General features: G+C 34.5%; 1 protein-coding gene across 1 annotated transcript; it reads right to left on the reverse strand.

The window, feature by feature from the left end:
- Positions 1–8642: 8642 nt before the first annotated feature.
- LOC111889536 (uncharacterized) lies at positions 8643–9665 on the reverse strand. The gene has a single exon (XM_023885685.2). It carries the CDS (start codon positions 9550–9552, stop codon positions 8839–8841), a length of 714 nt encoding a protein of 237 aa, XP_023741453.1. The 5' UTR covers positions 9553–9665; the 3' UTR covers positions 8643–8838.
- Positions 9666–10695: the final 1030 nt, after the last annotated feature.

The raw sequence follows: 10695 nt of genomic DNA on the forward strand, positions 1-10695 counted from the left end.
GATCTGCTGGCTTCCTCTTACTACTAGAGTTTTCCTTTGTCGATGCTCCTATCCTTATCACATCATTGGTTAGTCGATTTGCTAGACTTATTGCACTCTGAATAGTAGTTGGATTTGCTGAAGTAACCATTCCACGTATCTCTAGTGCCAGACCCCAAATGTAACGATCTATCCGTTTCTCCTCAGGAGTAACCATGTGAGGTACCAGTTTTTCTACTTCATGAAATCGGACTGTGTACTTCTCTATTTGTGTTCCAACCATAGAATGGTTCTAGAATTCAGATTCAATCTTCTGAAGTTCATCCTTGGGACAATACTCCTCTATCAGCAGCTTCTTTAGGTCTTCCTAAGTTAGTTGATATGCCGCTGGACGGCCTCGGGTTTGCACTAGAGTATTCCACCAGGTCAATGCCCTATCTTGGAGTAGACAAGTTGCATACTCAACTTTGTTGCGCTCGAGGCATTTGCTAATGTGAAGGACCGACTCCATGCTGTCAATCCATTTCAGCAACCCGACCGCACCTTCCTTTCTGTGGAACTCCTTAGGTTTACAGGCCATAAAGGACTTGTAGTTGCATTCTCTTTCATTGTTTCCCCGGTTTCCTCCACTACTTCCTTGGTTAGCATTAAGTCCCGCAGTTACTTGAGTAACAATGTTTGGGATTGCTTCCAAGAGCTATTGTGCTACAACTTGAGCAACATCGGGTGTTTCGTTCTGTGGGCGCCCGCGATTAGGCCTTCCTAACATGGTTCTAAGACAAAAGAGTAGAAATACGTATAAATACATAAAATAATGTATAATATATAGTTCACTACTATTTTGAAAACCGTAAGCGTTGTCAAATTAATGGTTTGCATTAATACTAGGCATATAGATTTTAGAAAGGAAAGAAAATAAAATTCTTTTTATTTGACCATTGACTAAGTAAATTCTAGGGTTTGACCTCATAGTAAAAGTTTTCAAACATAAAATAAACTTCTCATCACCATTTGAAATAGTCTTAAAACCAAAACAATATATGAATTCCCAAAATAAAATTTTAAATGTTTTCCCCCAAAAGACACCCAACATGGGTTTTTGTTTCATGAAAAAATAAAATAAAATACTGAAATCAGAACCAAATGCTAATCACTATCTTAACAAGAAACATCAACACCACAATCAGTAATAGCCCTCGAAGCACATAATATGCCGTCATCGCATGACCTGCCTCTCGTCTAGCAGCACTAGCAGTGTCAGTAGCCTCCATCGAATGCTGAAACAGGATTTCCATCCCTGTCATCACTTCATTCAATACCTCCTGATGCCCAGCTATCACAGCGAGGCTGTGACGTAGGCCCGCTGCCATCGACTGCAATCTCTGGGACTCCTCCAGGGTCATACCTGGCTGCCTGACAGGTATCCCTATGACTCGCTGTGGTAGGGGTGCTCTTGATCCTGTATTGATGGGTCCTACCCTGCTAGGTCCTGCCGTGCCAAGTCCTGATGTACTAGTTGCTATCCTTCCTGGAATAAGAACACTGTTCCTCGCCGTCCTCCGAATACGAAGCCCATAAAGTGGTGGCTGTGGCAACACCGATGTAGGCGATGCCTCACGTTGCTGACTCGGGGTGTTGCCATTGCTGATCTCCACCAAGTTTCCTGTATCTTCCGTGTCTTTTGAGGGGTCTTCCTCCACCGAGGCGGGGGGATCACGTCGAGGGATAACAGTGACGTAGCCGGACTCATCAGCTGAGGTGGTAGCGTGAGAAGATGACGATGTCGACACAGTGGACTGAGACATAGTTTTGATGAGATATGAAATAAATGACAATGCATGCCTATAATATGCAATGCTTACACACACCAAAATTAACCTTTTAAATTTTTTGAAATAAAGTTCTCTCAAATATTTTTGTTGAACATATTCCCATTATAATTAGCTCAGGCTTTGTATAAATCTTTCCTTGATTAAACATAGGTGATCAGGCTATGTTTAATTGAGGTCCAACGATACAACTCCCGACCTAATTATACTAGTAATATGTTTGATGTAAAAAGAATTTATTTATAAGTTTTGGTTAAAGGTTGTGTTTTCTTAAAGGAAAACTGATGTTCTCTATAACTTTAGCTCTGATACCACTTCTGTCACACCCCGCTAAAGCGGAAACGCAAGATATGACAGCGATCATATTGGAATGAAATTAGAATATTTTAATTTATTTTTAGGGTTTTATACCCTTTTTCAATTGTAACAAAATTTGAAGTTTCATTCTAATTATGGTATTGGCATTTCCTATTGTAGTTAAGCAACTTACTAGAATCGTAAGAGTCAATTATATTAGTCCTAGACTTAGTTGGATCCTAGTTTATGCAAGATTTTGACCTAATTTATAATACTAGGCCATGGCATGTTGTGCATGAATGGTTTTTATAAAGATGCATGAGTCCGAGAATGACCAGAATTGACATTTGTCACAGCGGAGGACGTCATGTACAGTATCACAACAATGAAAAGTAGTAAACAAGCAACAACATCATCCATTGCATTAATAATATAATTTTAATACAAGTGTTCTTTTATAATATAAGACAACATAATGAATATTCAAAGTAAAATAAGAGTCTTGATTTCTCCGTCTTCACCAAGGGCCGAATGTTTTAAAAGTAGTCTTCTACCAAGACTTGTATGGGAAGTAGTCTTCTACCAAGACTTGTATGTTTTGAAAGTAGTCTTCTACCAAGACTCAAATGTATGGAAAGTAGGCTTCTACCAAGACTCGTATGTTTTTCTATAACAAAGATGGTTTTCCCCTTTTATAACTACTATTTAACAAAATAAAGTCTACTCCGTCGTTTATGTGAATATGTCACAAAATAAAAGTAATAGGAAAAATAAAATCATGTAAGTGTTATCCTTTTGTATTAGGATTAACACGACATCGCGACTAGCGAAATGTATAACCTTTGAACATCCGTAGATTGTTCAATTTTCCTCTGTAGCTGCAGTAGTTTTAAGGAATGGTTAGTCCCGTAAAGGTACTCCTAATATAAGTATTAACCGTAGGCATCCATAGATGGTCGTTTACCTCTGTAGAAAACAGTAGGCTAAAGGCATGGTTAGTCCCGTAAAGGTACCCCTAATATAAGTAATAACCGTAGGCATCCGTAGATGTTCATCTACCACTGTTGCTAACAGGTGGGTTCCGGAATGGTTAGTCCCGTCTAGACATCCCGTTGAACTGGGATAGGCAGGACAATCTACACATAATGTACTAGTAAATCATCCTAGTGAATCTAGGTACAAGTATCCATGTAAGTGTGTACAAATAAATCTATATATGTAAATGTATTCATGTATGCGTATCGATGTAGACATATTCATGTAACATGTAATGTATAGTATTGACTCATGAATGAACTGACTCTGGTGTAATTTCCTTGTAATAGGAATAATGTTTTATATCTCCTAACTATCCCTATAATATTTAACTGGAAGGTAATTGATTGTCCAAGCAGGTTTATACACCCTTATTACACAAGAGTGTGGGAAACTGAATGAAGGATGAAAACTATATTATCAATACATATATAAGAACATAAGTATATAGATATAGTTTTGTCCAAGAAGGTAAAAGAAATGGTTTTGTATGACATTTAAGAGTTTTGAACAATAAATAACAATGACTTGATATCATTTTAACAAACATTTCAAACGTAATACTTTTGATAACATGGTATTTTTAAGATAGAAAACTATTTCACACATCACATTTGAAGTATGTGAAATCTACTGGATGAAAAAACAGTTGTAAATACATATGAGTGATTTAATAACATGTTGTTTTCTACTTGTATTCCCCCCCCCCCCCCCCATTAAAGCATTTAAAATCATTTAAAACATTGATTAAGGGGTATGAACTCACCTGTAGCAAGTGGATCGGAAGGAAGTGTGGGATAAGTGCTTGGTGTCAAGTGAAGACTTAGACATACACAAAGATCCTAATAACATATAAAGACATATGTATATAAACAAATAGTCTTTAAACAACCAATAAACAAGTCAAGAAACTCTAGGACATGACAAACACTTGGTATAAGCGTTATAAGTGCTAAGGAGTGCATCTAAGTGTTGTAGGGAAGGACTAGTGTGTTTGGGGTTCAAGGAACACTTCTAAAATGAGTTTACTACCTAAAGACCAACACCCCTTGAGTTTACGATCGTAAACTCTTGAGTTTACGGCAGTAAACTCCTAACCTTTTGACCATTTGTTGCTTTGAAGACTTCTAAGCCAATCCAAGCATTCCTACTTCATGTTTAAGCCTTAGGAAGTGTTGTGTGGCATCAAAACACTCCTAAATGGTGTTTACGGTCTAAGGATCATTTCTTCATGAGTTTACTACCTTAAACTCATAATTTTATGGTATTTGGGTTTTTCAAGTCCTTAGCTCAATCATGGCAATAGTCTAGGCTAGATTTAGACATAAGGAATAACTATGGGACTTTTATGGGACATTTATACAACTTTTAAGGTGTTTACGGTTTTGGGAGATCCCCAAACCGTAAACACATATAAATGTAGGATTTTTGTGTTTTTTTTGTGATATACTCATCGAGGATGGATCTAGACAAATCCCTAAGGCATTATGAAGCGTCTAGACACCCTAAAGCACCCTTTGGCACTATACTTGGTGTTTACAGTTTAGGGAGCCTCCCAAAACCGTGAACACCTTGTTCTCAGTGTTCCTGGGACTTTTCTTTGATATTAATATGTATAGCAAGCTTTAAATGTCTCTAGGATAGAAGTACTTACTTTGTGGAAGGTTGAAATGAACTTAAAGTCCAAGAACACTAGTGTATGTTCTTGGTGTTCTTGGTGTTTTGGAAAACTAGTCAAAACACATAAATGGATGGATTAAAGGATGTATAATCACTAGATTAAGTATTATACTAACTTAAGAGGGCTACAAACACTTACTAGATTGAATATTTTGAGCAAAAACTTAGATGATACTTGAGAGAGTTTTTGGAGTTTACTCTTTCGGGTAAAATGAAAAGTGATCTACTTTGGGGAGTAAACTCATGCTTAAGGCATGAGTTTACGGTTTTTGAGGGGGTTTACGGCCCAAACATAAAAGTTTGGCCGTGAACTTCTAAGCTATGTGGTATTCGCGGTTTAGAAATTTCAAGACTCGAGACGGCCCATTTGTTCACCCGTTCGTTTAAAGATTAATTATTAAAATAATCAAACGAACTTTAAATTTTTCAAAAACCAATAAAAGTGAACTTGACTTATAACTTGAAAGGATTGACTCTTGGGTTTTACCGAATGAAGATTTCGGGTTGTCACAGTAACATACTAACAAATTTAGGCTAGATAAGAATCAATATATTTTATCTATGCCACAATTTCAGTACCCAATGTTCTAAGTATGGTTGAAAAACAACTCTTGCTTAGGTCACTTTGTAAGCCCTACATGCCACTGGCTTGCTAGCTTAATAAATTTTTTGATTCTAAAAACACGTTGAAGACATTTCAAACTATTTATTTATTCGAGATCCAATTCATATTTATCTCATTTAAATTGAACTTTATAGATTTTGAATATGAAAAAGAAGTTGGAAATCTAAAGATGATAGTTAAAGTTATTATAATACCTCAGACCTTTTATCCAATTGTTTTAGCATACTTATTCACTAGATATGAACTCAAATCAAACAAGGTTTCTGATGAGTTTTTATCATGTTGACATGTAAATCTATTAAGTCAAGTTCTAGTCCAGACAATAACCTTAGGAGTTGAGATGGATTAAGACCTCGTATTAACGTGTTTACCGACTTGTTTTTAGTTTATTGAGGGGATGTTCATGGGGTTTTGAGGGGGCAAAGTAGGCAGCTGCACATGTCCTAATTTTTTGGGGGCCCAAATGTGTGTGTGTGTGTGTGTGTGTGTATATATATATATATATATATATATATATATATATATATATATATATATATATAGTAGTTCATATGAGAGCATATTAATTTTGTGAAATATGAGGATGCGATTCTACCAACTCATCTTGGAGATAAAAAAAACTCTAAAAAAAATAATTCTAAAATGCAAAATAACAAGAAAAATCCAAAAAAATCTTTTCTTAATTATCATTTTTATCATTTTCAACACAAAAAAAACATAAATAAATAATAATCAAAGTTTTTTTTTTTGAAATATACATGAAATATTCTAATAGAATATTATACTATACATATTCAATTGAAATTTTTAGAATGTTAAAATATTCTAGTATTCTATTAGAATTGTTAGATATATTAAAATATTCTAATATTCAATTAAAGTTGTTAGAATTTGTAGAACATTATAGTATTCTATTAAAATTGTTTGAGTATTTCTAGTCTAATATTCTAGTAAAATATGTGAATATTCTAAAAGTTTTGTTGTAATTTTTTAAACTAGAATATTCTATTAGATTTTCACATAAATTTCAAAAAAGCAGTAATTTTTTATTTTGTTATTTATTTATAATTTATTATGTTTTCTTCATCTTTATTTCTTTTTGAAAAGTATAAATAACCAAAATAATATATTGAAAAAAAAATTGGAAATTTTCAAAAAAAATTTATTTTAAAAATATATTTTTATCTCCCAAATGAACGGTTATGATTACGTTCTCATGTCTTACAAAATATATTTTCAAATATTTTTTATTTTAAAAATATATTTTTATCTCCCAAATGAATGATTATGATTACGTTCTCATGTCTTACAAAATATATCAGAAATTTTCAAATATTATGTTTTCTTCATCTTTATTTCTTTTAAAATGGTGGGTGGTGGTTTGTGCTGCTGGTGGGTGGGTGGTTGGCTGTTTGTGGTGGTGGTGGCGGGTGGTAGTGGGTGGTGGGTAGTGATGAATGGTGGGTGGCGATTGGTGGTGGTGGGTGGTGGTTGATGGTTGTGGGTAGTGATTGTTGGTGGTGGTGGGTAGTGGTTGGTGGTGGTTGTGGCGAGTGGTGGTGGGTGGTGGGTGGTGATGGGTGGTGGTGGCGGGTGGTGCTGGTAGGTGGTGGTTGGTGGTGCTGGTTAGTGACGGGTGGTGGTGGTGAGTGGTGGTTGGTGGTGGTGGGTAGTGATGGGTAGTGATGGGTGGTGGTGGTAATGGTTGGTAGGTAGTGGTTGTGGTTGGTGTTGGTAGGTGGTGATAATTAGTGGTGGAGGTGTTTAGTGGTGGCAGGTAGTAGTGGTTGGGTAGTGATGGTGATTGGTGGTTATGATGGTGGTGGCTGGTGGTTGGTGGTAGTGGTGGTGGGTGGTGGGTAGTGAGGGGTGGTGGGTGGTGGTTAGTAGTGATGGTGGTAGCATGTGGTGGTTGATGGTGGGTAGTGATGGGTGGTGGTTGGTGGTTGTTGGTGGTGGTTGGTAAGTAGTGATGGGTGGTGGTTGGTGGTGGTGGTTAGTGATGGGTGGTGGTGGGTATTAATGAGTGGTCGTGGTGGGTGGTAGGTAGTGGTTGTGGATGGTGGTAGCAGGTGGTGGAGGTGGGTGCTGGTGGTGGTGGGTATTCATGGTGGTGGCGGGTGGTGGTGGGTTGTGTTTGTTTGGTGGTGAGTGGTTTTAGTTAATGAGTTTTTTTAATTGTTTGTAATTATTTTTTGATTTATATGAGTATTATTTTATAATTTTAATTAAAAAAATCATGTGTTCCAAATTTGTTCTCAAATGTTCTCGTGATAAAAATTTTCTCGATTGAACGCTCCACGCGAACACACACACACACACACACACACACACACACACACACACACACACACACACACACACACACACACACACACACATATATATATATATATATATATATATATATATATATATATATATATATATATATATATATATATATGTGTGTGTGTGTTCAGGTTCATTTGAGACAATTCTAATTTTGTGAGAACATGAGACCAAATCTAAAAATAATTTTAAAATGCAAAATAAATTGAAAAATCCAAAAACTCTTTTTTTAAATATTATTTTCGGAACTTGATTAACTAAAAAAATAAAAATAAAAAAAATCCCGTTTTTTTTAAAAGTACGTCACATATTCTAATAGAATATTACACTGACATATTCTAAAAATAAATTTAAATACAAAATAAATGGAAAAATCTAAAAATTCTTTTTTTAAATATTATTTTCGAAACTTGAATTAACTAAAAAAAATTTTAAAAAAATCTCATTTTTTTTTGAAAAATACGTGAAATATTATAATAGAATATTTCATTGTACATATTCTAAAAAATAATTTTAAAATGCAAAATAAATGGAAAATCCAAAAAGAAAAATTTTAAATATTATTTTCGGAACTTGAATTAACTAAAAAAATTAAAAACAAATAAAAAAATTAAAAAAATACGTCACACAGTCTTAGAAAATTAGACGTCTCATATATATATATATATATATATATATATATATATATATATATATATATATATATATATATATATATATATATATATATATATATATATATATATATATATATATATATATATATATATGACGTAAGTCATTTCGTTTGTAGTTTGGAGTAAGTATTTTGTGGTTAAAGTAACTTTTAGGGTTAAATTATATTGAAAAAGTTTGGTGTACGGCGATTAATGTATGAAGAATAATATATTAAAGCATAACTTCGGCAAAATGGTGCCTGTTTTAGATGATCTGAGGGTAATTTAGTGTACATGTCAGAATCTATAGTTTATGATGAAAAAGTACCAAACATCTGGACTTGTGATCTATCTTTTACAGAGAACAAAATGAATCAAAGAATACATACTATGAGTATACACCTCTCTAATTTGAGAGTATGTTGAGTAGCAAAACCCTAGTTCTTATCAACCTCTTGAAGATAGACTCCAGTTCAACCTCCAAGTCTTCCACAGCACTCTCCACAGCCTCCAACCTCTCTATCGCTCGTCGAACTGCATGAACTTCGCATTTTTCCCATGGGGTCAAACTATTCACCCTCATAAACTTAGCCTTGGCCGCAATAAGCCCATTAGAATGCATAGATTTTCTTGTCTTAGGGTTAGGGTTAGGACTGGGCATCGACATAAGTAGCATAAGCGACTCCACAAGCGAAATGATTGTTTCCCTAACTTCACCAAGCACATTTGCTACAACAACTATGCTATTGTCATCATAATCATTGCTTGTCGTCTTGTTCTTCGTCATTTTTAGAGACTTTAGCCTGTTTAACATCTGTTTCTTCAAATCCTTTCGATGAACATGATAAGCTGAAAATTTATTTTCAGCAGAAGATGTTTCACCAAGGGTGATTTTGCGAAACGTGGATTGGAGCTCTTGGATGTGAGTTTTGACAAGAAAGAGTATTTCTTTTGTTCTCCCACAAGAATCTAACATCTTTAAGGACGATTCAGAGACTTTTTGAACAGACGTTTGGTTTTGTTGGTGGTAGGAAAGAGCACGTTTGAAGTTTGGTGAATGGAGCAAATCATTTGCGGAATTGTGCAAGTCTCTTAGAGAATAGAAATTCAAGATTGACATAATTTGAAGATGAGGGTTTTTTGCAGATTGAAATATTGATTTTATCTTAGCTTTGATATGCCTGAATGGATCTCTATATGGATCTCTATATTCATATGTATATATAAGGACATGAATTGATACCTCATGTTGGGTATTATTTTCGATTCGTCTCAGATGGAAAAAGATATGAAAGTGTACTTCTTGATCTGTACGTTAATGACAAATTGGCACCAGCTACGTTCACTAAGCTTGTCTCCTTGAAGCTTCCACGAAGAGAGAGAGAGAGAGAGAGAGAGAGAGAGAGAGAGAGAGAGAGAGAGAGAGAGAGAGAGAGAGAGAGAGAGAGAGAGAGAGAGAGAGAGAGAGAGAGAGTCATAATAATAAATGGGTACATGCACGAGGGTATGATGTATCGTAGGTGTGCATGTGAGGGGATATGGTAATGGATACATGCCAAGAATCATCATTTTTTTCTTTACAAATCCGAAAACACATCTCTTACGGTACTGGATTAATTTATATATATACAATATACGTATTAGTGCAACATCTATATATTCATGTATCATGCATGTGACCCAGGCATTTTTTAAAGATATGCCACCAACAGGCTGTTTGTTGTTGTAGTAATGCAACAAATTAATGTTGCAAATAAATATTATGTAGACAAAATAATTGAAATAAAGCATTTTATACCGATATCAAGTTTTGAAAGTCAACACTCCACATGAATTTAAATATGTGCGTATAAATCAAACGATTAATAATTAATGAAATAATATTAATAACCTTAAAATTAACTTTCGCATGCAACCTTCCAAGAAATTGCTCACATTTTTAAAACTAACAAATATTAGTGTAGTAATTTGCTTTATGTGAACGACCTATCATAAAAATACTTTTAACAAATTCAAGGACTCGATGCCAAATTATTTCAACAAAAAATCATTGCCGATATTTAATTTTTTTATTGAACGGCAGTATTTAAAACTAAATAAATAAATAAAATAACATAAAATGATCCCAAAAGAGGCTGAAAAACAGAATACAAGGTGGAGAGCACACCAAAGACAAAATGCAACTACACGAAACAACTTGAATAGTTGATACAAAACTTAATATCCCCAAAAGCTCTTCTAAATGTTAATCATAATATAGTAG

The sequence above is a fragment of the Lactuca sativa genome, chromosome 2 (assembly GCF_002870075.4).
Source record: "Lactuca sativa cultivar Salinas chromosome 2, Lsat_Salinas_v11, whole genome shotgun sequence".
Taxonomy (NCBI): Eukaryota; Viridiplantae; Streptophyta; class Magnoliopsida; order Asterales; family Asteraceae; genus Lactuca; species Lactuca sativa.

What these genes read in the sequence shown, in the direction of transcription:
- LOC111889536 (XM_023885685.2), bottom strand. Translation starts at nt 9,552, where the DNA reads ATGTCAATCTTGAATTTCTATTCTCTAAGAGACTTGCACAATTCCGCA.